At 43.5% G+C, this 26,062-nt stretch overlaps 6 protein-coding genes, 1 non-coding gene and 1 pseudogene across 8 annotated transcripts; 2 read left to right on the top strand and 6 right to left on the bottom strand.

The window, feature by feature from the left end:
- Positions 1–1,059: 1,059 nt before the first annotated feature.
- On the bottom strand, positions 1,060–2,814 carry LOC112897636. 2 transcript variants are annotated; one of them, XM_025965984.1, is made up of 2 exons: positions 2,601–2,814; positions 1,060–2,390 (listed from the first exon to the last, which is right to left on the bottom strand). In XM_025965984.1, the coding sequence occupies exon 2, from the start codon at positions 1,903–1,905 to the stop codon at positions 1,195–1,197; it is 711 nt and encodes a 236-aa protein (XP_025821769.1). In that variant the 5' UTR covers positions 1,906–2,390; positions 2,601–2,814; the 3' UTR covers positions 1,060–1,194. The 2 variants fall into 2 exon arrangements, with proteins under 2 accessions (XP_025821769.1, XP_025821770.1); XM_025965985.1 differs by having other exon boundaries at positions 2,596–2,814.
- A 2,095-nt stretch (positions 2,815–4,909) lies between these two features.
- Positions 4,910–5,734, bottom strand: LOC112898449. The gene has a single exon (XM_025966769.1). It carries the CDS (start codon positions 5,732–5,734, stop codon positions 5,024–5,026), a length of 711 nt encoding a protein of 236 aa, XP_025822554.1. The 3' UTR covers positions 4,910–5,023.
- Positions 5,735–7,574: 1,840 nt separating this feature from the next.
- LOC112898460 lies at positions 7,575–8,339 on the bottom strand. The gene has a single exon (XM_025966790.1). It carries the CDS (start codon positions 8,337–8,339, stop codon positions 7,623–7,625), a length of 717 nt encoding a protein of 238 aa, XP_025822575.1. The 3' UTR covers positions 7,575–7,622.
- Positions 8,340–9,766: 1,427 nt separating this feature from the next.
- Positions 9,767–10,401, bottom strand: LOC112898524 (annotated as a pseudogene).
- Positions 10,402–11,368: 967 nt separating this feature from the next.
- LOC112896846 lies at positions 11,369–15,016 on the bottom strand. Its single transcript, XM_025964970.1, has 2 exons — positions 14,801–15,016; positions 11,369–12,865 (listed from the first exon to the last, which is right to left on the bottom strand). The coding sequence occupies exon 2, from the start codon at positions 12,287–12,289 to the stop codon at positions 11,495–11,497; it is 795 nt and encodes a 264-aa protein (XP_025820755.1). The 5' UTR covers positions 12,290–12,865; positions 14,801–15,016; the 3' UTR covers positions 11,369–11,494.
- A 2,135-nt stretch (positions 15,017–17,151) lies between these two features.
- On the top strand, positions 17,152–17,594 carry LOC112896848 (auxin-induced protein 15A-like). The gene has a single exon (XM_025964972.1). It carries the CDS (start codon positions 17,152–17,154, stop codon positions 17,443–17,445), a length of 294 nt encoding a protein of 97 aa, XP_025820757.1. The 3' UTR covers positions 17,446–17,594.
- A 557-nt stretch (positions 17,595–18,151) lies between these two features.
- On the top strand, positions 18,152–18,223 carry TRNAG-UCC. Its single transcript has one exon. It is a non-coding gene; the product is annotated as a tRNA-Gly (tRNA).
- An 884-nt stretch (positions 18,224–19,107) lies between these two features.
- Positions 19,108–26,029, bottom strand: LOC112896847 (probable peptide/nitrate transporter At3g43790). The gene is made up of 17 exons (XM_025964971.1): positions 25,963–26,029; positions 25,687–25,727; positions 24,997–25,057; positions 24,754–24,856; positions 24,544–24,646; positions 24,002–24,055; positions 23,853–23,915; positions 23,326–23,375; positions 23,174–23,249; positions 22,028–22,225; positions 21,806–21,893; positions 21,002–21,087; positions 20,808–20,918; positions 20,431–20,475; positions 20,235–20,323; positions 19,948–19,991; positions 19,108–19,388 (listed from the first exon to the last, which is right to left on the bottom strand). The coding sequence occupies exons 1-17, from the start codon at positions 26,012–26,014 to the stop codon at positions 19,291–19,293; spliced, it is 1,362 nt and encodes a 453-aa protein (XP_025820756.1). The 5' UTR covers positions 26,015–26,029; the 3' UTR covers positions 19,108–19,290.
- Positions 26,030–26,062: the final 33 nt, after the last annotated feature.

The following is a 26,062-nucleotide window of genomic DNA, read 5'->3' on the forward strand; positions in this document are numbered from 1 at the left end:
TCACGTCCGCCGACAGCCGCCGCCCTCGCCGCCCCATGGCCGGAGTGCTGCGGCCGGTCTTGGAAGGGTATCTTCCGGTCGCATCTGCCTCTCCTCGTGACCTTCCTTGTGATTTCCTCGGCCAAATCTTGCAATCATCCCTGTTCCGGCGGCGGCGAGGCGCCTTGGTGCGGACGCTCGACGGAGCTCAGCTATGGTTCATCTCTTTATATAACCAAACAAGATGAAGAAATGGCATCATTGAAAGTATTAACAGCATCATTGACAATTTTTTTTTTTTGAAACCTGCTATCTGCGCGACAAGTTGATGCCTTTTCTTGTTGTTCAGGTAAGCGGCAGAACGATGTGCACGAGTGCCCAGTGTAATGCTGGGTCCAGATCGCGACAACGGTGAGCAAGCTATGCAATGGGATGTGAAGAGTTGTGCTGACGCTGGTTGCTACATGCTGGTGGAGGGAACAGCTGACTTCATTGTTCATGCCTGCTGCTCTCCGGTGCCTTGCAGCTATCTGGTTGCTAAATACTTGCCTATGCTAATTTACAATGCATCAGTCAAGTTAAAGTTTTGTCTGAAAGAACCATAATAGTAAGAAAAATATAAAATGAAATATCCATCAATTTATTTTGGTAGGTCTGGTTATTCTGGCAGATTAGCCATATTGACAAATAAACTAAAAGCAGACAGTATAAATTCCTGAGGAAAAAAAAGTATTGGTAACTACAATGTCAACTCGTAGTTTGGAGCTGGCATGTTTTAGCTGTGGAAAGCAAGATCCACTGTATCAGGATCTTGTGCTTGCTGTTGAGGCACATCCTCATGTGAACCAGAACATCATGACCAACTCGTAAGTTTTTCTTTTTTGAGTCAACCAACTCATTAGTTAACAATTAACAACCTGTATTCCTATAACAGTGGTGAGCAAAGCCATCCAAATTTTATTTATTATTTGGTTCCCTTTATATGATGTAAAGAGGATAGGAATCACAAGCAAGAATGAACACCATGAAATTAGTCACAAGGGAAATATGAACCGACAATAACAGGAAATGGACCAAAACTTTGCCTCTCAATTGAATAATTTTCTGTACACTTCATCTCATATGTATGTACATCAAAAATTTGCTTGGGTGATCAGCTAATCCTCTAAAAGGCGGATGCTAATCGCAGGGGGTTAGAGTTGTTGTATGATCTGTCTACAAACTAAGAGTGTTCAGAAGAGAAACTCTGCTCTGGATCAATGTCCTGAACAAAGTCCCAACTCCACCCTCAAGATCAACAATGTCCAACTCCAACTCCTGCAATTGCTCCTCGCACACAACTCTCTTCTTTTGCAGTGCCTTGGAGACAAGTGACCACTTGCTAGAACTCGGCATCACAAGTTGCTTGGACAGGATGTTAATTGTCGATTCAAGAGTTGCCATGGCAATCTGTCTTGCTTCAGCAAGTAGCTTGATCACCCTGCATCCTTCAATGTCAGAAGAAGCCTTGTTGCTGATCTTCTTGCACTGCTTCTGCGCCTTCTTGGCTAAGCGGGTGTAAGACTGAACCCTGGCTTGGACAGAAGCATCGTCTCCCCTTTTAAGAGCCAATTGCATCTCCTGGACACTGGCCTTGAGGTCCGCAAAGCTCTCTTGCATGGCGTTGCAGAGGTCAAGCAGAACGAGAGAGCGGTCAAGCTCCTCCTCCACTGTCTTCCTCTGCCCACGCTGGCTGCTGGGCAAGCATGTGAGCCCGTTGATGCGGTTGTAGATGCTCCCAATCTTGCTCAGATCATCAACCATGGTTTCGATGGTCGCTGACGGTGAGCAGACTATCAACTTGAAGCCCTGAAGCTGTTCCTCGATGCTGACTTCGTTGGAGCGAGGGCTTGAGGGCACACTCACAGATCTCTGGTGGCAAGCCATGCTTGGTATGGAAGAAGCCGTGAAGCCTCTTGTTGATGGAAATTGAAGAGGACGCAAGGTGCTGCAATGCTGTCTTCCGGGCTTTGGCTTCCTTCTTTATATAGTGAAAGAGGTGGTGGCAATTGGTCAGCTGAACCAGCAGACAAAAAGAATCATTCTCATGTGTAATCAAGTGCTCATGCACTGCAACCGAAGCCTCCCAAGAATCGAATCACACGGCTCGTTAAGCTCGATTACGAGGCTGTCATGTCTGCATTATGGCTAGCAATCTCGCCTGCACGGGTGAAGAGCCGTCGGGATTAGCATCTGATCAGGATTGTGAGATGGATCAATCAAACCTGCAAGTTGCCGGTGGAAGCATGAGCAGCTAGTTGACTTCCCTCACATCCAGTTCCAGGTTCCCAAGCATTCTGATCTGGTGGATCAATGAGAGGGCGTGCCGTGTTCCCGTGTCCCAGCTGCTGCGCCGGGCACTGGGTGCTCGCCTGCAGCGAAGCATCCTCCATCATCCACATGTTTCTGAAATTCTGCAGCTCCTGAATGATTTACTTGCAATCGCGCTGTCATGTCGCGGCTACCAGCAGCAACGAATTCGCTCGAGCGTGCAAGATGCGCACGCTTGCCGCGGGTGATTTCTCGGAAGGGGGGAAGGAGAAATGGTGATGGAAGGGGGAGGGGGGTGGGGCTGACCGTACATATCATCGCCGGAGTCTTCTGTCGCGGTGACTGAGAGCGGCGGCTCCCAGCATCCACCGAGGTCTGCGGCAAGCCCGAGAGACCGAGTCACCGGCGGAGGTATCTCGCTGCCGCCTCCTCATCCGGAGCAATGGCATGGCACCGGGAGTCTCGGGCTCTCGGCCTGCGCGACTCCTGCCGCCGCCGGCGACCAGAAGGGGATCGATGCAGCCGTGGAACATGGCACCCAATCAGAACACATTTTGCATAAAACCCCCTTATTATTTGCATATACCCCCTAATTTGGATCGCGATCTACTATTTACATAAAACCCCCTTATTTGGATCGTGATTGTTAATCGCTATCCGATTATTTAAAAAACATCCCCCACATCGGACTGACATTTTTCAAATTCGTCCCTATTTTGCGCCTGCCACACTCACAACGCTCTTCCCCCATGGCCGTCGCCGCCTTCACGTCCGCCGCCAGCCGCCGCCCCGCCGCTGATATGGAGTTGCCGGAGATCTGAGGCAGGCCCTGGAAGGTCCCGTTCGCATCTTCCTCTCTTCGTGGCCTTCCTCGTGCTTTTCTCGGCCAAAGCACGCATCCATGTTCCGGCGGCGGCGAGGTGCCTTGGTGTGGATGCTTGGTGGAGCTCAACGGTGAGGTTCTCCTGTCGTTCTCGTCGCGCATCCATCTCAGAAACTACATCTCTGGTTTCAGCAGAGCTGAAGCTGCTAGACTTCTATGCTTTCTTGTGAAATTAGTCCTGCAAACGCTTGGTAACCTGTTTAATGTTTATACACGGGAAAGATGAGCTGGTTCTGCATAAGTTCAGATGCTTGGTAAAAGAAAATTCTTATTTACTTACCTGGAATGTTTCGCAATGCCAATGGAGCGCTTCTAGGATTAGTTTTATGTGCTGTAAGGGGCTTCTAAGATTTGAATCATGTTAAATGGCAATGATACAAAATGTAGATGGCAGTGACATCTTCAGTTGGGATGCCTGGCTATTTACCTGCATTTACTGAAGAAATGGCCTTGTTGACAGTATCGACAGCAAGAATCTCATCGATAGAAGGTGCTGTGCTGCTGCAACAAAACCACCCATCTGCAGGACAAGCTGATGCCTTTTCTTTTGTTGTTGTTCAGGTAAGCGGCAGAATGATGTGCCTAGTTCAATGTTGGGTCCAGATCACGACCCTGGTGAGCAAGCTATGCAATGGGACATGATCATATGAAGAGCTGTGCCGACGCTGGTTGCTACATGCTGCAGTGCTGGTGGAGCAGTTGACTTATTGTTCATGGCTGCTGCTCTGTTGCCTGGTTCTGACCTCTGATGAATCCTCATGCAGCATAGCTGGCATCTTTAGTTTTTTTCGTTCCTAAGAAAAAAGTGTTGCAGCATCAAACATCTTTGGAAATCTGAAGATGATCCACGTATCTGCTGTAGAAAGTTTTTGGATTTCCTAGTGCATTCTGTGCTCCAAGTTAAGATTATCACGTTGTCATACTCCAGTTGCCGGCAAAAATAATCACCATGAAATTCAGCCTAGCGCATACGTTTTCTGTATTTTTTTTGCGATTGGTGTCCTGTAAGTTATCGGGTTGCTAAACACGTGGCAAGAATGCAATGATCATCCTTTGGTGGGAGAATTAATTTGATCAGTTGTAACCTCTACTTCCCCTTTCCACCCCCTTTTCCCAAAACAATGCATGCAAAAACTTGGCATCAATAAATTTGTTCAGACCGGCTTCTTGCCTGCAGTAGTTCCCCTAAAAAAATTACTATATGCGCCAGTCAAGTAAAAGTTTTGTCCGAAACAACCATAATAATTAGGAAGGGTAAATGTAAAGATCCATCGATTTATTTTGGTAGGTCTGGTTATACGGATAAAGAATTAGCCATATTCATAAATATACCAAAATAAATAATAGTATAGTTTCCTGAGAAAACAAAACATTTTGAGAACCACACATTTTTATTTTCCAAGGGATTCAACACTCATTAGTAACGACAATATCAACTCTAGTGATTGTAGCTGGCATGTTTTAGCTCAGGAAAGCAAGATCCAGGATCTTATGCTTGCAGTGAGCAAGAATATCATGACCAAACTCATTAGCTAACACTGAACATCCTGTATTTCTATAACAGTGGTGAGCAAACCATCCAAATTGTATTTATTATTTGGACTCCCTTTAGATGATGTAAAAAGAATAGGAATCTCAGGGAAGAACGAACATCATAAAAGTAGTAACAAGAGAAAATGAGAAATACGGATTGGCAACAGGAAATGGACAAAAAAACTTTGCCTCTTAATTGAATAATTTTCTGTACACTGTCTCATATATATATGTACACCAAAAATTTGTTTGGCTGATCAGCGAATCCTCTAAAAGGCGGATGCTAATCACAGTGGGTCAGAGAGTTGTACGATCTGTCTACAAGCTAAGAGTATTCAGAAGAGAAACTCTGCTCTGGATCAATGTCCTGAACAAAGTCCCAACTCCGCTCTCAAGATCAACAATGTCCAACTCCAACTCCTGCAATTGCTCCTCGCACACAACTCTCTTCTTTTGCAATGCCTTGGAGACAAGTGACCACTTGCTAGAACTCGGCATCACAAGTTGCTTGGACATGAGGTTCAGAGTCGATTCAAGAGTTGCCATGGCAATCTGTCTTGCTTCAGCAAGTAGCTTGATCACCCTGCATCCTTCAATGTCAGAAGAAGCCTTGTTGCTGATCTTCTTGCACTGCTTCTGCGCCTTCTTGGCTAAGCGGGTGTAAGACTGAACCTTGGCCTGAACAGACGCATCATCACCCCTTTTAAGAGCCAATTGCATCTCCTGGACACTGGCCTTGAGGTCCGCAAAGCTCTCTTGCACGGCATTGCAGAGGTCAAGCAGAACGAGAGAGCGGTCGAGCTCGTCCTCCACTGCCTTCCTCTGCCCACGTTGGCTGCTGGGCAAGCATGTGAGCCCGTTGATGCGGTTGTAGATGCTCCCGATCTTGCTCAGACCATCAACCATGGTTTCGATGGTTGCTGACGGTGAGCAGACGATCGACTTGACACCCTGAAGGTGTTCCTCAATGCTGGCTTCATTGGAGCGAGGGCTTGAGGGCACGCTCACAGATCTCTGGTGGCAGGCCATGCTTGGTAATGGAAGAAGCTGTGAAGCCTCTTTTTGCTGGAAATGGAAGAGAAGGCAAGCTGCTGCAATGTTGTCTTCCGGACCCCGGCTTCCTTCTTTATATAGTGAAAGAGGTGGAGGCAATTGGTCAGCTGAACCAGCAGACAACAAGAATCATTCTCATGTGTAACCAAGTGCTCATGCTCTGCAACCAAAGCCACCCAAGAACCTCAGCGCTCATTGATCTCGATTACGAGGCTGTCATGTCTGCATTATGGGTAGCAAACTCGCCTGCACGGGCGCAGGGCCGTGTGAGATTAGCATCTGATCCAGATCGTGAGATGGATTAACTAACCTGCAAATTGCCGGTGGAGGAACGAACAGCTAGTTGACTTCGCTCATCTCCAGCTCCAGGTTCCCTCGCAAGGAAGCCGCGTTCCATCACCCGATGCCGATCTGGTGGATCGACAACAGTAGGTGACTATGTCCCAGCTGTTCATCTCTGCGTTGTGCTCTCGTGTCCTCATTCATCCACGTGTTCCTGCAATCTGCAGCTCTGAATGATTAGATTGCCAAATCGATCTGTCATATCGCGATTAGCTGCAGCAACAAATTTGCTCGAGCGTGTAAGGTGCGCACGCTCACAATGGATAAAATCTTTTTTTTTTGGGGGGGGGAAGCGAAAGGGGAAAAGGAAGAAGAAGAGAGAATTTGGTATTGGAAGGTGGAGGCGGAACTGACCAGATCGTCGCCGTAGCGTAATGCTCGGTTGCGGCGACTGAGAACGGCGGCAACCACCTGACGAGTTCTGCCGCGAACCCGAACAGCGGCGACGGCGGTCATGGGGTCTTCCCGCCGGTGCCCTCCCTGCTTGGTGGCCATGGGGTTGTACCGCCGGATGTGGTGACCTTGGCGCTAAATGCATCTCCATCCAGAAAAGGGTCAGCGGAAGCCTCCGCCTGCGCCGCTCTCGCCGCCGGCGACCGGAGGGGGAGCGTCACGGCCGTAAGAATGTGATTGGTACTCGGTTACGTATTTTACAACTTGCCCCCTCATTTGGATCGCGAATAATAATCGCGATCCGAATATTTTCAAAACAAACCCTATGTTGGATCGCGATCCGAGTATTTGAATCGCGATGGTGTTTAATGTAAATATTAGGGTCCTAAATTTACATAAGAGCCCTTATTTTGGGTCCGAAAATTTTCAAATGAGTCCTCTTTTGCGCCTGCTATCTTCCACGCTCTTTCTCCCCTCCGTCGCACCCATTCCCGTCCGCCGCCGCCGCCGCCCCCGCCGCCGGTGACAAGGACTTGCTGGAGGGCTGCCTTGGGTCTTGGAAAGGTATATTCCGGTCGCATCTTCCCCTCCGCGTGACCTTCCGTGTGCTGTCCTCCGCCAAATCATGCACCGTTGCGTCCTTGTTGGTGTGGACGCTGGACGGGAGGCCTCGGCCCCACCGCGCCCTACACAACCGGCCTTCTGGAACGGGATCCACTCCGTGAAGTTCCTTCAGGACTGGAGGTAAAGACTACACAGTTCAAATTGCTAGGATTTGGATGCATTCTGCAGCTTTTGCTTACTGCTTGCGTCCTGTGAATTGATACAGCCGATATCTGGAGATTGCTGCAATTGGTAGTATACAGATGTGCCTATTTTCGTTTCATCTCCTAAACTTGCTTCGTTGGAGGAAACATGGCAAAGTGTTCTCCAAACTGTAAGAAGTTTTTGCAAAAACAAGAAATTGAATATCACATCAGGAAATGGACCAGAAACTTTGCTTCAGAATTGAGTAATTTTTCTGTACACTTTGTATCATATATACATCAAAAATTTGTTTCATGATCAGCAGATCCTCTAAAAGGCGGATGCTAATCGCAGGGGCGTCTTACTTGGTTGCATGATCTACCTACAAGCTAAGAGTATTCAGAAGAGAAACTCTGCTCTGGATCAATATCCTGAACAAAGCCTCAACTCCGCTCTCAAGATCAACAATGTCCAACTCTAACTCCTGCAGTTGCTCCTCCTCACACACAACTCTCCTCTTCTGGAATGTCTTGGAGACAAGAGACCACTTGCTAGAACTTGGCACAATTTGCTTCATCAAGAAACGTGATGACATTTCTAGCATGGAGATGGCAACCTCTCTGGCTTCAGACCATAGCTTGATGATCCTGCAGTTTTCATGACCAGCTGCAATGGACTTCTTGCTGATCTTCTTGAATTGTTTCTGCGCTTTCTTGGCCAATCTGATGTAGGAATGGATCATGACTTGGACTGCCGCATCTTCTCCTCTCTTGGGAGCCATCTGCATGTTCATGATGGTTGTCTTGAGCTCTCCAAAGCTCTCTTGCATGGTGTTGCAAAGATCGAGCAACACAAGTGAGCACTCCAGCTCTTGCTCTACTGCTCCCCTTTGTCTTGTAACTTGGCTGCTGGGTAAGCAGGCGAGCTCAGCAATGCAGTTGTAGACTTCTCCAAGATTTCTGAAACCATCACACATAGTTTCAATGGTCACAGATGATGAGGAGACTGTTGTCTTCATGCTTTGGAGCTTCTCATCGACATCGATTTCGTTGGAGCGAGGACTGGAAGGCAAGCTAGCAGATCTGAGGTGGTAAGCCATGGCTGTAGTGGAAGATGAAGTGCTTTGTTTTCCTCTAAGAATGGAGGAGAAGAGAGCAGAAGAGAAACTGTTGTGATGGTGTCTTCTTGGCTCTGGTTTGCCTCTATATATAATGGAACAAGCCAAAGAAGTGGCATCTCTGACCTTGCAGACAGCAAGAATCTCATTGATAATGAGGTGCCGTGCTACTGCAACAAAGCATCATATCTCCATGACAAAGTGAGGCATTTTTCTTGTTATGGTCATAATGTCTCGTCTCAATTAGCAGGGGCAAAAGCATCTGCACGGGTGTGTTGTTTAATGTTAAATTTGGATCATGAGATCTGTCAATTAGCTTTCCATGGAGGCTAGTCTGGTCGATGCATGTTATGCTAGCAAGGAACATTGACTTCATAATCCATGATTCTTCATGTGGAAATGCATCACTGGCTTGCTTAGGGTGTGTTTGTTTCCTAGGGTCTAAAGTTTAGAGGTGTCACATCAAAGAGAATCTTGTCATTTAGAAGTATTAAATAAAGTCTAATTACAAAACTAATTGCAGAACCCCAGGGCTAATTCGCGAGATGAATCTAATGAGGTATATTAGTCCATGATTAGCGGATAATTACTGTAGCATCACTGTGGCAAATTATGGATTAATTAGGCTCATTAAATTTGTCTCGCGAATTAGCACCCATCTGTGCAAAAAGTTTTATAAACAGATTTTATTTAATACTTCTAAATAGCAAGATTCTCTTTGATGTAACGGGTCTAAACTTTAGAGGGGGGAAACGAACACACCCTTAGTCTGCCTGTTGTATTTATAACAATTAGAATTTGAATTTTACAATTTCAGGATGATCCACATGCTGTCCAAATTTATTATGCATTGGGTCTAACCAAATCGCATCACCATGTTCCAAGTATTGGCAGCAAGAATCAGCATGGCAGCTTACTCTAGTGCTGGTTAGTGTCATATGTGTCCTGTATGTTATTCGACCTGCCTGAAGCAGTGGAGCTGGCAGGCTATCAGTTATTGAATTTGAAAGCAAGATCCACTTTGTATGGATCTTCCGCATGTTGTTGAGCCACATCCCATCTATGATTTGCAAATACAAACATGAACTAGTACTAACTACTTTCACGATGCTAGTAATGATTAACATCTACTGAGGAAATTATTTTTGCCCTGACCAGACTCCTAATGAAGCCCCTGATTTCAGATGATTTTTAACTGTTTAACTGCTATCCATGTAAAGTTATGGAAAAATTAACAAAGCGAGCACAAGGACTAATGTCATGAAATAGATCAAAACTCGCTTTTTTAATTGAGTACTTTTCTGTACACTTTGTATCATATATACATTAAAAATTGGTTTCATGATCAGCAGATCCTCTAAAAGGCGGATGCTAATCGCAGAGGCGTCGGATTTGGTTGCATGGTCTGTCTACAAGCTAAGAGTATTCAGAAGAGAAACTCTGCTCTGGATCAATGTCCTGAACAAAGCCTCAACTCCGCTCTCAAGATCAACAATGTCCAGCTCCAACTCCTGCAGTTTCTCCTCACAGACAATTCTTCTCTTCTGGAATGTCTTGGAGACAATGGACCACTTGCTGTAACTCGATACTGCAATTTGCTTCGTCAAGAGACGTGACGATGTTTCCAGCATGTAGATAGTAATATCTCTGGCTTCAGACAACAGCTTGGTTACCCTGCCGTTTTCCTGATCAACTGCAATGGTCTTCTTGCACCTCTTGAACTGTTTCTGCGCTTTCTTCACCAATCGGATGTAGCACTGGATCATGACTTGGACAGCTGCATCATCTCCTCTCTTGAGAGCCATCTGCATGTCCATGACGCTTGCCTTGAGCTCCCCAAAGCTCTCTTGCATGGCATTGCAGAGATTGAGCAAGCAATGCAGTTGTAGACTTCTCCAAGCTTTTTGAAACCATCGCAAATGGTTCCAGTAGTAACAGATGATGATAAAACTGTTGTCTTCACACTCTGTAGCTGCTCATCGACATCAATTTCATTGGAGCAAGAGCTAGAAGGAGAGCTAGCTGATCGGAGGTGGTAAGCCATTGTAGTACTGGAAATTTTGGTGCTCTTCAGTTCTCTAGAAATGTAAGAGAAGAGGGCAGACAGGAAACCAGGCTATGGCTTGCCTCTTCTTTATATAACCAAACAAGGTGAAGAAATGGCATCGTTGACAGTATCGACAGCAAGAATCTCATTGATAAAGGGTGCTGTGCTGCTGCAACGAAACCACCTATCTGCACGACAAGCTGATGCCTTTTCTTTTGTTGTTGTTCAGGTAAGCGGCAAATTGGTGTGCACGAGTGTGTAGTTTAATGTTGGATCCAGAAATGGACATCGATGATTAAGCTACGCAATGGGATATGAGGAACTGTGCTGGTTGCTACTTGCTGGTGGAGGCAGCAGTTGACTTCACTTCATGACTGCTGAACCATCATGTGCCTCCTTTGGCAATCTCGAGAGAATCCTCATGCTACCAAATTTTCTGTTGTCCTGAAGATTTCATTATTCTAATCAGGATCATCACGTTGTCAGGTTCCACTAATCGGCAACAGGAATCATCAAGAAAATTCAGCCTAGCGTTTACGTGCCCTGCTCTAACACTTCTTTAATGGAAATTTTTTTCTAAGATTATAATTTCCTGAGAAATACAACTCTAAAAGAACTATTGCTCCGTTGCACAGGATTTGACACACTTGTAATAATAGTTAAGGTACTGGTTTCTTGGAAGTTGCATACTTGCATGTTTTAGCTATGGAGAGCAAGATCCAACATATAAGGATCTTGTGCCTGCTGTTGAGGCACATCTCATGTGAACAGGAATATTATTACCAACTCATTTTCTCTACTAATGATGTGTATTTTCTATTGTTTAGCTTCCTTTATATGCTGTAAAAAAAACGTATAGACAACATGGGCATTGGGCAATCACAAACAAAGTAAAAAATCTTCACAGGAGGAAGAAGAATGGTGAAATGCAACAGGAAATAGACCAAAAACTTTGCTTCTCAGTCAAGTAATTTTCTGTACACTTTCTCTCATATATATATATGTATACACAGCCAAAATTGTTTGGGTGATCAGCAAATCCTCTAAAGTTGGATGCTAATCGCAGGGTTAGGGTTGTTTTATGATGGATCTACAGGCTCAGAGCATTCAGAAGAGAGACTCTGCACTGGATCAACCTCCTGAACAAAGTCTCAACTCCGCTCTCAAGATCAACAATGTCCAACTCCAACATCTGCAATTGCTCCTCCTCACACACAACCCTCTTCTTCTGGAACGCCTTGGATACAAGAGACCACTTGCCAGAACTTGGCATTGCAACTTGCTTCGACAGGAGTTGCAGTGTTGATTCGAGGATCACGAGCGTGATCTCTCTTGCTTCAGACAACAGTTTGACCACCCTGCCTCCTTCAATGTAAGAAGCAGCCTTGCAGTTGATCTTCTTGAACTGCTTCTGTGCCTTCTTGGCTGCGCGGGAGTAAGACTGAACCCTTGCCTGAACAGCCACATCGTCTCCTCTTTTGAGAGCCAACTCCATCTCCTGAACACTAGTCTTGAGCTCCGCAAAGCTCTCTTGCATGGCATTGCAGAGATCGAGCAGGACGAGAGAGCGCTCAAGCTCCTCCTCTGCCGCCTTCCTCTGGCTGCTGGGCAAGCAAGTGAGCTTGTCGATGCAGCTGTAGATGCTCCCCAGCTTAGTCAGACTGTCGCTCATGGTTTGGACAGTTGCTGAAGGCAGCGCAATGGTTGCCTTCAGGCTCTGTAGCTGTTCCTCAACGCTGGTTTTGTTGGAGCGAGGGCTAGAAGGCGCACTGGTGGACCTCAGATGGTAGGCCATGGTTGCAATAGAAGCCGTGAAGCGTCTTTTCGCTGGAACAAGAGAAGGCAAGCTGCTACTGCTTTGCTGCAATGGTATCTTTCTGGCCATGGTTTCCTCTTTATATAACGATAGATGGTGAAGCAATTGAAGAGCTGAACCAGCAGACAACAAGAATCATTCTCATGTGTAATCAGGTTGGGAGCTGCAACAGAAGACACTGCCCAAGAAGCATCCTTAATTGAGCTTGATTATGAGGCTGTCATGTCTGTGTTATTGGCGACAATCACCTGCACGGGTGAAGAGCATCAAGATTAGAACCGCCGCATCAGATCCAGAATATGATGGATTAATTAAGAAGCAAGTTGCCGGTGGACGAGTGAGCAGCATGTTGACTTCCCTCATCTCCAGCAGTCCAGCTCCAGGCTCCCAGGCAAGCCGTGTGTTATCATCTGATTCTGATCTGAACACAGAGTGATTTCGCTCATGCCATGTCTTGGCTCTCTATTGCATGCTCGCAGTCTCCTCGATGTTTCTCCAATTTTCTAGCGCATTGGGTGCAGGTGTGCGGCTCCTGGCTAACCAGCTTATCGCGCTGTCATGTTCAGATTGCCAGCAGCAAAGAATCTGCTCAGGATCGTGCAATGTATGCGAGCTTTCCGCAGATCCCCAACCCTTCAAAACAATCTGAGAAAAATTCAAGCTCTTATGAAGGGAAACAAGAGTTGGAAAAGAAAAGGAGAAAAGAAATTGTTAGTTGTTGTGTCAGCTTAACCCACTTGTTTCCCCTCAACTTTATGGGCCGAAATGTTTATACTCTCTGAAGGGACAAGCAAAAAAGTCCATGGGCTCATGTTTAGCTAGGAGAGATTGCAAGAGCAGGTCCTCACTGTCAAGTTTCAACAGATACTTTCCTAAACAAGGGCACACCATAGTACCATACCAGGGTCTAGTTAACTAGATGGCATTTTCTTTGCACCTCCCTGATAAAGGACAAGATGCACTTACCTTCCTCCAATATAGGCGGTGGACACACTGATATCTGAAATCTTTTTTTTTTCCTTAATGCTGGGAGGTATTCCAGTGCTCCACCTGCTTATCTTCATATTAATATATGCTGAATCTTTCCATAGAAAAAGGTTACCCTTCAAATAACTAGGCTTAGACTTTATTTTGTTTTCAGTGGGTTCTGGTCACTGTTTTTTTTTTGAACATTCTGAATCTGATTGGAATTCCCAAGTATTTAGGACAGTGAGCACCACACTCACAGGTAAATATTACCTCAAGTTGCATTTGATTTCCTAAGGCATCAGCTATGCAGAATATTTCACTCTAGAAAATTTATCTTCACTTTTGATATTCAATAGCTTTTCGGTATCTACGGTATCTAGGATCAATGCTTCAGAAAGATGGAGACATTGATGAAGATATTAGGCATAGAATTTCAGCCGGTTGGTTGAAGTGGCGGCAGGCTTATGGCGTCCTCTGTGACAAGAAGGTGCCACAGAGGCTAAAAGGTAAGTTCTATAGAACGGCGATTCGCCCGGCGATGCTATACGGTGCTGAATGTTGGCCTACAAAAAGGCGACATGTCCAGCAACTGAGTGTAGCAGAGATGCGTATGCTGCGTTGGTTCTGCGGGCATACAAGAAGGGATAGAGTCCGGAACGAAGAGATTCGAGATAGGGTCGGGGTGGCACCTATCGAGGAGAAGTTGATTCAACATCGGTTGAGATGGTTTGGACATGTACAACGGAGGCCTCCCGAGGCGCCGGTGTATAGTGGAGTTTTAAAACGGGGCGATAATGTAAGGAGAGGTAGAGGTAGACCTAGACTAACTTGGGACAAGACGGTCAAGAGAGACCTTAAGGAGTGGAATATCGCTAAAGAATTAGCTATGGATAGGAGCGCTTGGAGATTAGCAATTAACGTACCTGAACCGTGACCTTTGTTAGCTTTTGTTTAACTCTTAACTCTTCCTTTGGCTTGTACCCTTTTTGTGTTTCTTATTCTTGTTTTCTGTGGGTTTCATCTCTAGCCTACTCAACTTGCTTGGGACAAAAGGCTAAGTTGTTGTTGTTTTCATATTCAATAGCTCTCCAAATCATTTTGTACGGAGAAATTGTATGATAGACATACTCACATACAAAATGGCAAGTCACTCATCTACCAAATGTGGGATTAAACCCTTCAAATGCCCACAAGTCCGTGTATTTTAAATAAAAATTGCTAAAGAACCTGCAGCTAGATTATAAGAAAAAAAGGGATCATTGACCGCGCTAACTGAATCCCTTTTGAGTTTCAACTCAGAACTTGCTTATAAATAATTTTGCACATTTCCTCCTCTGACGCCAAACATTAAGTCATACTTGGTAAAACAGTCAGTATATTTCTTTTCATGCTATTTTTATGCGCACCAAAATCTCACCTCTGTTTCAGTTGATCAGTTCAATACATCATTGAATCTCAGTTCACTCACAATTTTGTCTGAATCCTAATCTTTTTTTAGGCACTTGTGATCACAAATTTCATCAGACTGTGGACACTTTCAGTCTTCGAAAAGATGCAGCTCTGAAATGAAAAGCAGAGCCAGGGTAAACGGAAAGGGGGAGGTGGGCTCACCAGATCGTCCGCGTCTTCCTCGCCTAAGGCGGCTGAGGGCCGCGAGTGACGCCGGCAGCGGCACCGGCTTTGACGGCGGTTGCGCCCTTGGGGAGTCCGTCCTGTGTAGCCTCGGCTTCCGCTGGCGTGCTCCGGAAACTCCGGTGAAGAGCTGGAACAACGAGACGGCGTGATGTCGGAGACGCTCTCCATCTGGAATAAGGGCGGCGGGAGCCTCCGCCTCCGCTCAGTCCGCTGTTCCCGCCGGCGGCGGCGACAGAAAGGGAGTACTGACGTGGACTGGGTCAACTATTTTTGCAAATTGGCCCCTGTTTTCGATCGTTACTATTCTCCATGTCTAATTATTTGCAGAAAACCCCTAAGTAGTATAAATTATTTGTAGAATCTTCTTGCCGCGATTGTCGAATAATTTTTGCAAAAACCTTCAGGATTGGATTACAACCATTAATTGCGATCTAAATATCTGCAGTTCAGTCCCAAAAAATAATTGCCTTGGATATTAGAGTATAGCTATAGTACAACAATACATTTTTGAGGGTTTTTCTTCCTAACAGTATCATATTTTGCATCCTAAATGGCATCCTTGGATATTTAAGTATGATACTCTGAATTGTGATTAGCCTAAGAGCTTCTTCTTCTTTTTTGAAAAATAGAGAACTGCTTCCAATTCTGAGTACAACGATTACTCACATTTTCTTTGTGCATAATGTCCCGTGCCATGCTTGCATTGAGAGCCTCCTAGCTCCGTTTTTTTTAATTAAGGAATAGTTCCGGTCTTGATTATTCACAGACGAATAACTACAGTCAAAGAACCTCCTATCTCCTGCGTTTGCTTTTATTTTTAGTCGGCCTCCAAACCCGGAGTAGGTTTCAGACTTTCAGTTAGTTGCTCGTTTAAGTTGCAGACAAAGGCGCACATGGTTTTGAAACGAAACGGCGGCCCTGGTCTCGCAGCGGCTGGTTTCCGTCAGCCAGGTATGGAGGTGCACTGTGGCTCAAGAACTTTGGAGCACAAATCCAAGATTGCATGAAATGCACCCCATGTGGTCTGCTCCTCTGATGGTCCATCCAATGCCACTCACTTGCAGCTGCTGTTCTTGCAGGGCTATAAACAATTCGGACAGTTTGCACACATGCTTGATGGCGGCCTTCAATCTATCTCCCTGCAGATGAGATCATCAAGAATTGAAGGTAGCAAGCACACACACTTACATGAGCAAGTGGCTCTGCAATCGTTCCTGCAGAGGCAGTAGTCGTATCTGGGATTTCTGGCCCATATCTCTGGGATAGATTCTACTAGTGCATCCGTCTATCTTCTATCTGAAAAGATTGGATTGGTGGATGGCTAGGCATGTGTACGGTGCAGCATGTGACATGTCCAACTTACCAGCAAGTTGCTGATGAGCAGATGCTCTACTTCTTGATTGCCTAAAGTTTTGCTTTCCTTTTCTTTTCTGGAGAGCACTGAATTCCTAAAGGCTGGCTCCATGCCGATGCTCAGGTGTACAGCCTTGCTTGGCTGTCACCGCTGTATTCATTCGTTACTGTTCATGCTGCGTTGTTACTGTTAGCTGTTGCCCACATGACAGCCTTCAATCGCTGCAGTCATTCAGGCAGAGGCAGTAAGTAGTCGTAAACAACCAGGCCGTTCTGAAGGACCGTTTGTCAATTGTAAAGACGAGCCCTCACCTGGACACCTCACACTCAGAGGCTCAGATCAGTATAGAGCATCTGTATGAGCTCTGCCTGTGTCTGTGTGTGTCCTTTGGATCAGTGTGTGGAACAGTGGAAGGCATGCCCGGGAGGCCAGGACAGGAGCTGGACGGGCGGTCGGCACCTGATCCACTCCTGTCCGTACGTGGTCGGCCTCCTGCGGCGGCGAGTCACCGGCTGCTACCAACTTACCGTGCAAAGTACAATGCACCCGTGCTGCTACCTCCCAACACACTGGCCTACCATTTATCCCTGCACTAGATTCCAGTGCTGCATCTGTCCATCTGAAAGAATGGTAGATGGCTAGGCTTGTGCACAGTGCAGCATGTGACATGTCCAGCTCCCCAACAAGAAACTGCTGCTGCAAGTAGTAGATGCCCTCGATCATTCTTGGTGGCCTGAAGTTTTTGTTTTCCTTTTTCTGGAGTGGCACTGAATCCCTAGATAGAGGCTGGTTCCATGCCGTGTGCTCACTCAGATATAAGTATCCTGCCTTGGCTGTCCACCACACTCCAGTTCACTCACTCTCGTCGAGTAGAGAAAAACTAAGAGCAGCAACAGCTCAAGCTCAGTGCTCGGTAGCCTTGTTCAGTGGTTCTTCGTGTAGAGAGAGGAGAGATCGAGAGAAGCGGAGGTCGATGGCGGGGAAGCTGGGACAGCTGCTGACGAGGCTGCACCTGGCGAGGAGCCGGGCGTCGGCGCCGTCGGCGGCGGCGGACGTGCCGCGGGGCCACCTGGCGGTGTACGTCGGCGAGGGGCGGAAGCGGCTGGTGGTCCCGACGGCGTGCCTGAGCCATCCGGCGTTCGTGACGCTGCTGAAGCGGGTGGAGGACGAGTTCGGCTTCGACCACCGCTGCGGCGGCCTCACCCTCCCCTGCGCCTCCGAGGGCGAGTTCGCCGACATCGTCGGCGGCGTGGACGGGCGCCACTGACGACGACGATCGCCGGCTTCTAGGACAGTTTTGTTTTTCTTTTGTTTCGGCTGATGATTATTGATTCTTCTTGGGATGAAGTAAGATCAATGCACAAGCGATTGGGTCTGCTTTGGACCCTGTAAAGATCATGCATGCTACCCACACCATATGGGGTTTGTGTCCTCTTGAATGGAAGTAAAGAATCGATTTGAATCTGTAGCAAAAAACTGAATCTGACTGAATTTTGCAATGTCCACATATCTGATGTAACTCAAGAGAAGGAAGGAGCAGCAGCAATACAATGCAGTCTGCCAACTTCTCCTGTTTGCACATACAACAAATACGTCAAACAGAGAGATCGGAATGCATACCGCGCAAGCAATGAAACTCTAGCAGATTAGGGACACATGCAAGGCTACTGGAACACAACCAGGCCATCTGCCGGCAGTTTTATTTGACAATCTAAGAACCACGACAGAGAAAGAATAGCATCACTGTGATAACCTGCCATCAAGAGTTGAGCAGCATGTTAAGAGATATGAGACAAATACAGCACAGTTCAGTTGCATGCACAGCAACTGAAATTTGGCGAAACACACACATCCATGCGCAGCAAACAGAGTAGATAAAGTTACTAAATTAATCTCGTCACAGATCTTTCAATTGCTTCCAAAATTGGCATAACAAAGCCGTACTTCCATTTGCTCTGAAATTTCACGTCAAGGCGTTTGTAGTCCAACGGTTAGGATAATTGCCTTCCAAGCAATAGACCCGGGTTCGACTCCCGGCAAACGCATATTTTGTTTTCTTTTCCATTTTTCATCTCAAGATAATCGCCAATCTCAAATTCTTTAACATGGAGTTTAGTTTTTTTTTAACATAGGGATTACATGACTATCACTGATCTGACAAACTCGATAACTTGATCGATTGGGGTAGCTCAATAACTTGACAAAAGGAAGAGCATAAATCAATACTGGCCTACTGGGTATGAATGCCTCTTGTTACTTCTCATCACTGTGTTTACATCGTATTCTTTTCCATTTTCATCTCAAGATAATCGCCAATCTCAAATTCTTTAACATGGAGTTTAGTTTTTTTTAACATAGGGATTACATGACTATCACTGATCTGACAAACTCGATAACTTGATCGATTGGGGTAGCTCGATAACTTGACAAAAGAAAGAGCATAAATCAATATTGGCCTGCTGGGTATGAATGCCTCTTGTTCCTTCTCATCACTTGTGTTTACATCGTATTCTACTTTCTTTTTTATCCCAAGTGGTGATTATCAAGTAACTGAATAAAACCTCGTATCATCATGGTTTTGTCCCAACCGTTGGATAATTGTGGAAGTCTTTTTTTGTTGTTTTCCCTCTTGTTATATGAGTTTTTCATCAGCAGAAGGTAGCCCCCGGTGCAATGTTGTGTGAATAGATGGAGGGAGGAATAACTCCTCGCATTTATATTAAGTGAAAGCCAGATGCCTCTATGCATGTATTATCACACGATAATACTTAATATGATTTTGTAAAACTGTAATATATTACACTGTATACATCTTTTTATGATGTTTTTGGAAAATTAAAAGGGTAATAATTGTAGTTTGATTAGAATATTGTATGGACGAATCGAATCATTGATAAATAGATCAAAATCGACATTCCTTCTACTCTTGATAATATTGCGCAGAGTATTGACTCTATTCCCAGTAGCCTAATTTTTCTTTAAAAAACTAACCTAGGTTTGTCACTCCCATCCACACAATTCTTTGCCTATTAATTATAGTCGCTGCACAATGCCATTAGGGTGCACCTTCCAGTGGGCTGAGCAGGCTGATTGAAGCCCTATGTTCATTCTCTCAATGATTTATGATGCTTCGGACAAAGAACGGCCTGAAGGTGAACACAATGCCAATGACAGTGACCACATTTAGCATAAAGAACACCAAGTGGTCGCCTGCAAGAATCATCAGAGCTGATGTTAGCAGATAGGCAGAGCCATGTTTCGCATAGAAAGGCGCATGATCTTTTCTTGCTTATGTTGTGTAGTAGGGATCAGCATGATAGTTCATCTACAGGCAGTGTTTCAAGTTCAGTTTGAACTTCGGAGGGCCATCTGAAGAATGTGTACGGTATGGATTCAAATGTTGTCATACTATCACGATGTGATGTCTGTTAAGCAAATTTCTCAAATAAAAACTATGGCTTAAAGTTTTCAGTGAGAACAGATGCAACCGTATTTATAACCGAGAAAAGAGTACCAGCCGTCCATAAACTTGTTCAGGGGTGTTAGCTAGGTCCTGAACTATTACTTGGGTCCCTAAACTTCTTAAGTGGTTTATTTGAGTCCAAACCCCTCAAATTAGTGTTGATCCGCTTACTTGGAATTAAGGGAAATACACAGATACAAAGATGGATGAAATAAATTTGATAAAGTGATAACTACACCATTCCAAAAAAGTAGAAAATAAAATATTTCATCACTTACAAAAAAGAGTTAAAACCCCTTGCACTACCTGGAAGAAATGAAGCTTTTTGACGCTTTTGAGCCCATGAAAATCTGAAAAGTGGAGAAACAAGTAAGGTGGCATTTCACCACTGAATTAAAAAAACGAAATGCACCATCAGGTGTGCAAATTGGGGATGTTAATTCCAAGTTGAATACCAGCTTTTGCTATGGAAAATATTTCATAATTGTAGAGCAGATCTGGAACTAATTTTCACACAACAAATTTTTTATATCTGACATAATCAAAGTGCCTAATTGTTAAAGAGAATATAATGAATAGTGAATAATACTCACATGATTCCTGCAACAGCTGGTGCGATAGCTTTAGAGATGGACATTATTGTTACAGCAATACCATTAGCTTGACCCCTTACATCTTGAGTCTTTTTTTTTTTTTTGCATAGTCACGTTAAGAAAAAGAATTTTAGCATTACCAATATTCACCAGGCATTAACATAGGAGACAAAATTATTTATTGTTAGTAACTTACCACAGCATCATTAATTAAGACATTGAACACGGTAATGGAACTTACCTGAAAACAGTTTAGAATCATGAATAATTTTTTAGCAACTAATAGAGACTGTTTTAGATGAAATATATATGTAAGCATCACATGTTAAGCAATCACTCAGATATAAACAGAACCTTGAAAGTTTGAAATATTTGTCAAAATATGGAATAACGAGTAGCTTCAAAATTGCCTCTTAGTTATGAAAAAACAGCAATAGTACGTACTAGGTCTTGCATACACAGAGGAAATTTTGTTTAGAAAATTTTTATGCGATATGAATAACATGAAATGGTTATCGGCACTAAGATGAGTAGTGTTAAGCTGTACTAGTGAAAGCACGATTTTGCACTCACTGAGAAAGCATTCTTCAGAAAAGATGCGCAATTTACTACCAAATGTAGAGGGAATCCTGATAGTACTGCTGGCATGATCGCATAGCTAGAAAGAAGCGGTACAGTCAATATCTGCATACCAGAGTAACTAATAAGTCCCAGTGTTAGAATAGATCAATAGAATGAAGCCGAACGACTAATGAGTAGTGTCTTACTGCTGTTATGCGAACTAATGTGATAGGTGCTACAAATTTTGCAACTGATGGATAGATAAAAAGTTGATATAACATGAGGAAGAGACCTGATAAAAAAAAAGGTTTGGTCAGTCTACTTAACTTCGAATGAAATATGAGTAACCAAGTTCAAATAAGTTTACATTATAAAATTATTTAATTTAGCATATATTACATCATTCGCAGTTATGGGCAGTCGGCTGGGCCGACTGGACCTATTGGGCTCGCTAGGCAATATTATCCATTAAGGTTAGGATTAGAGCTATAGCTTAGGCGTCCAGTAAGCCTCTCTCTATGATGATGAGAGATGTATCAATCAAAAGCAAGCAATGAAGATAAATCAATCTAGTCTCAATCCCCAGGAACCAAACGTTCCCTTGGTCCCTATAGATTTATCTATGGGCGGTAAAGTGCCCTACATTTTAGCCCAGATAATCTAAGGGCCGGGCCTTAAAAGAGTCGGGCTCTAATCTTATTCAATTTTAAGCTAAATATACATAAAGGCCAAGTTGGATTGTGAAGAGAGCACTAGGCCCATGATCCGTTACCACCCCTAGATTTATCAGGCCTTTCAAACTCTGTTATTATCCCTCAGGCTCAGATTTCAGAAGCAGTCTCTATTGGATCATAAAGGGCACTTTCACCCCCAAAAGCAAGTCACTGAGATGAGGCAGTAAGGACACACTCGCTCAATTTTAAACAGGGTCGCATCCCTCTCTGAAGTTGTATTGGAGTACTCCAACACAAATTTTAGTGAACTTTCTTCTTGGGCGTACTATGAAATACCTGAAATTGCAAGAACGTTGCCCACATCTGTAGTGGAAAAGCTTAATCCACCATATCTCCTGTCACTGATAGCCCAGAGAGAAAATACCTGCAAGGCTTTTTCTGATTCAAATACAGAACAAAACACAATGGAAGCAAGACTAAAAAATTATACATTCCAATAAAAATGACACGGAACTGAAATAAAAAAAAGACGAGACAACAGACGTCTGGTAATTTCACCTCTGCGTAAGCCACATCTTGGAGAGAGAATATAGAATATAAAATTATAGCTGACATCAGCGGCCAATTTTTGAATAATTGTAGAAACGCACCACTTCCACCCTGGCTCTTTTCTTGAGCATCTGTACTAGCAAGAGGATCTTCTACAGTTTCAATTGAATTGTTGGTAACATCTCCGGTGTGTTTATGCAGAGTTTCCTGTATGATGGCAAGCAAATAATAAATAAGTTGTTATTGTTATTAGTAGATGCAGTGCAAGAGGTGGAGACGTTCTTAGTTTCATGAACCACTATTTACTTCTTAATTTTTCATGTAGTTCTTCTCCCAACATCGATGTGAAGCATTTACTGACCTTCACTAAAAATGTGTTCGTACCACGCTGACAAAGGAACCACTATTTTTTTGGTAATTTCAGAAATTCAGATGTGCTGGTTTTAATATGAGTAGAATACCCATCTGCATGAACCAGTCATAGACATATGTATAGGTTGACCCTGCTCCCCTTTCTATCGCAACAAAACTAAGAGAAATTTCAATCGAACAACAATGCATGAATATTTAAGATAATGTACTTGCATTTACTTATAAACAACAACACTGAAATGATACCCTTATCATTATCATATACTTTGTCTCAGCTAACCATCACATTCCTAATTAAATTGTGGGTCAATCATGAAGAGATATGGTCTCAGAGTTAAAAGGGGTGGCATTTCATCCAAGTGATCAAATTATTAGTTTACAGATGTATGCCTTTATGTATTTAAAGAATTACAAAGAAGTGTTCATTCTAGATCCTGCATAACGGACTCATTGATCAATTGTTTTACATCTAGGTGCAGAATTAATTTCATAGAGTTTACTAGAAGTAAAATATTTCAAATTATATCATTTTGCATTAATAGAATAAGATAAATACTGAAAAAACTAGTACTCTTTACAACACTAGTAATCCCAATTCACAGATATGGTACCTGAGTAGTTCATCCAAAATCTAGAAAAGTACAAGAACAATGGCTTCAACAGGTCATCTATTGATGTGGACCCTGATGTACAACATTGATACAACAACGTTGTTGACATATTCTCCTAAAATGATGTTTTTTTCCAAAGAAAATTGTAGGAATATAGGAACAGCAAACTCACCTGAAGCCAAAAGCAGGAAAATAGAGCGACAAATGCAAGGATTGATACGGATAGGCTGGGTAGAAAATATGGAAACCTAGAATGCTGCACGTTAGAACATAAGCAGCATTACAGAAGTACTGACATGAGAAGGATGCATAAAACCTGCTCACCTCCCAAATATGGACTTCTTAGAGAATATGCCTGGATATTTATCTGCTGGCTGATATACAGGAACAAGTAGACAGTCATGTAAGTTCAAAAGGATCGTATTGTAGATTTTTTTTACTCAAAATTACATGCAAATACAATAATAAAATATAGAGTAAATTTGTGCAAGATCATCCTAAATGTCTATAGGTTGAATAAATCAGCCTATATGTATCAACATTGTTGTCTGTAGAATATTGAATACTTGCCATATTAAGGTCACTATAAGTAATCACTAATGTAGATCAGATAAAATAAGAACTCAAAAATTTATGCATAGTGGATAAGTGCACGTTGTAAAGGATCACCGGAAACAAAAAAGAAAAGTGCATCCATGAAATCCCTTGGTCATTTATACAGTTATTATGATTAGGTTTAAATAGATTTATGGTCAAAAGAGGCAGAATAATAATATCACATACTATATCATAACAGGTTTATGTACTAATGCAAAGATAAATTTTCTGCGGAGATGGCAATAAACTGTTACCTGTGCAAGATAACCACCAATAGCTGGTCCAACAACGAGGCCTATGCCACGTGAGGAAGAAACCTGGTCCATCCAACAATAGAAACTCGTTAGCCATATGTTGCGGCTTCAGGTTGAAAAATTGAAATAGAAAAATTCGAACATCTTACAATTGCTAACCCCAAATGACTGTATTCTTTTCGGCATGCCTCTGTCGCGTAAGCCTGAAGAAAAAGAGGTAAACAACATTTAATAACATGATTTTTTTTTGTTCTACCTAGCATGCACCGTACTGACAAATTTCAAATCGAGAAATACAATTTCATCTAATTAGTAGCAGTACATTTCAATCATAAAAAACTTACTCTTTTAAAAAAAATAACAGTGAACTATTGTTCTATTTGAGGTGGCCATGACAGTTGTCAAACAGGAGTGAAGCGTAGTGCTAGAAGTGATCCATTGAGTAATCGAAGACCTCAGCCTTATGTTTATTGGGTTAGTCCACAACGGATGGGTCTGCCCGCAATCTGGTTGCGGGTTGAGCTACACCTTTAGAAAACTAAAATAGTCCAAAAATGTTGATGGGTGGTAGTCTGGTAGACGTAGGGATCATTCAACCAAACCCGAGCAAATTGTGGGCATATAGTAGTTATCGTAGAATATCAACAGATAAAATTGAATCTGAGTATCTGAGCAGTCTGTGAGAACGAACCTTGATTGGTCCGAGCATCCCAGACAATAACCCAAGCAGAGCTCTTGTGAATATTGCCATCCAATACGTTGAGCTTAGTCCAAAAAGAGTATTGAATATAACTCTGAAACAGATAAGAAAACATGCCCAAGCTCTGGATGCATCAGCCAAAGAACAACTCATATATGACAGCCTGAGACTATTTTTTTTGTTGAAAGGAGATCCTTTTACATTGCAGCAAGTGTGATTACAATAACTTGTTTTCGCCCATGCTTATCAGCCACCATTCCCCATATTACAGCGGTGAGTGCTCGACCAGCCATAAATGAAGCACCTTCACCAATAGCAAAAATTCAGTATGTTTATCACGATACGTAAAGCATTGGCATAAATCATTCACAATGTTATGCGTTATCACCCTGCTCTGTTCTCGTTGTTTGGGCAGAGAACAGGAACTGTTAGTAGAAAACTCACCAACAAAACCAGCATAAAATCCAATATCCTTTTCATCTCTAGCAATATGTAGGTCCCTTATCTGAAGCATAAAGTCACGGAGTTGATAAACAGAGTTGATAAACAAGAGAAAAATGTTAAGCATAGATCTAAGATAAATTAACCTGAAGAGGATACATAATTTGAAGACCATTCCTAAACACTAAAGGTTCAAATCTAGCTACCTCTCCATATAAACATTGCATCATTTGTTGTTATACTAGACCATTATGACATAAAAAAACGTTATGATATATCACCTCTATTTCCTGCACAGACAGTTGCAAGTCACGACTGCACATGAATTTAGTTATATGTCCACAAGAAATGGGGATAATTCGACGGGTGAACAAGTCACGCCTGACAACTCGTTCCCTAAACAATCAGCTAACCTTGTTGAGCCATACAAATCATGAACAATCTAAATAATGAGTTGTCTTATATAACTAGTGTCCTTTATTTGCAAGGATCATATTGTGATTCATGTATTTACTTAAATTGGTCAATTGCCACAGTACCATCAGCACAACACTTATTGATTAGTTATATTTATGTAAACAATTCCTATAAAAATTCAAATGCTACTTGCAGCTCTTTTATTTTTTCGATGAAACAAAAGACAATCATGTTGCATGCAAGTCATAAAAAGGAAAGGAAAGTAATGTTGCTCACCATAAAATACAAGAAGGGAAACAGCATCTGTATCGGCAAGGCTGCAGGTAGCAAACAGATAAAACTATGTGAATTTCTGGGTATTACAGATAGTAATGTCAGGATAAAATTTCAGAGATTTACAGTTAATAGCGACATTGTCAATAGCGAGAATACAGTTAGCGAGCCGAGAACTCTTTAACTGTTCCCGTAACAGACGCAACGAACAAGTTGGATTGTCGGCCGGTGCGGTAACGAATAAACTGGCATGGGAGTGGGCGGCGATGGATCACGCACTGGAGCAGAGGGTGACGAGCCATATGAGGAAGAGCTCCTTGTAGGGGAACATCCCCTCCCGCTCCGCCTTCCGCTGGTCCAGCCGGCACCCAGGGCACCG

This window comes from Panicum hallii, chromosome 6 (assembly GCF_002211085.1).
Source record: "Panicum hallii strain FIL2 chromosome 6, PHallii_v3.1, whole genome shotgun sequence".
NCBI lineage: Eukaryota > Viridiplantae > Streptophyta > Magnoliopsida > Poales > Poaceae > Panicum > Panicum hallii.

Bases quoted from the DNA above. Each gene is read 5' to 3' on its own strand.
- LOC112897636 (XM_025965984.1), bottom strand. From the start codon at position 1,905: ATGGCTTGCCACCAGAGATCTGTGAGTGTGCCCTCAAGCCCTCGCTCC.
- LOC112898449 (XM_025966769.1), bottom strand. From the start codon at position 5,734: ATGGCCTGCCACCAGAGATCTGTGAGCGTGCCCTCAAGCCCTCGCTCC.
- LOC112898460 (XM_025966790.1), bottom strand. From the start codon at position 8,339: ATGGCTTACCACCTCAGATCTGCTAGCTTGCCTTCCAGTCCTCGCTCC.
- LOC112896846 (XM_025964970.1), bottom strand. From the start codon at position 12,289: ATGGCCAGAAAGATACCATTGCAGCAAAGCAGTAGCAGCTTGCCTTCT.
- LOC112896848 (XM_025964972.1), top strand. From the start codon at position 17,152: ATGGCGGGGAAGCTGGGACAGCTGCTGACGAGGCTGCACCTGGCGAGG.
- LOC112896847 (XM_025964971.1), bottom strand. From the start codon at position 26,014: ATGTTCCCCTACAAGGAGCTCTTCCTCATATGGCTCGTCACCCTCTGC. The intron at 21,088-21,805 runs GTATTTCATAGT...TTTTTTTATCAG, and splicing joins CAACGTTCTTGCAATTTCAG to GTCTCTTCCTCATGTTATAT. The intron at 19,992-20,234 runs GTGAGTATTATT...TCCACTTTTCAG, and splicing joins CCAGCTGTTGCAGGAATCAT to ATTTTCATGGGCTCAAAAGC.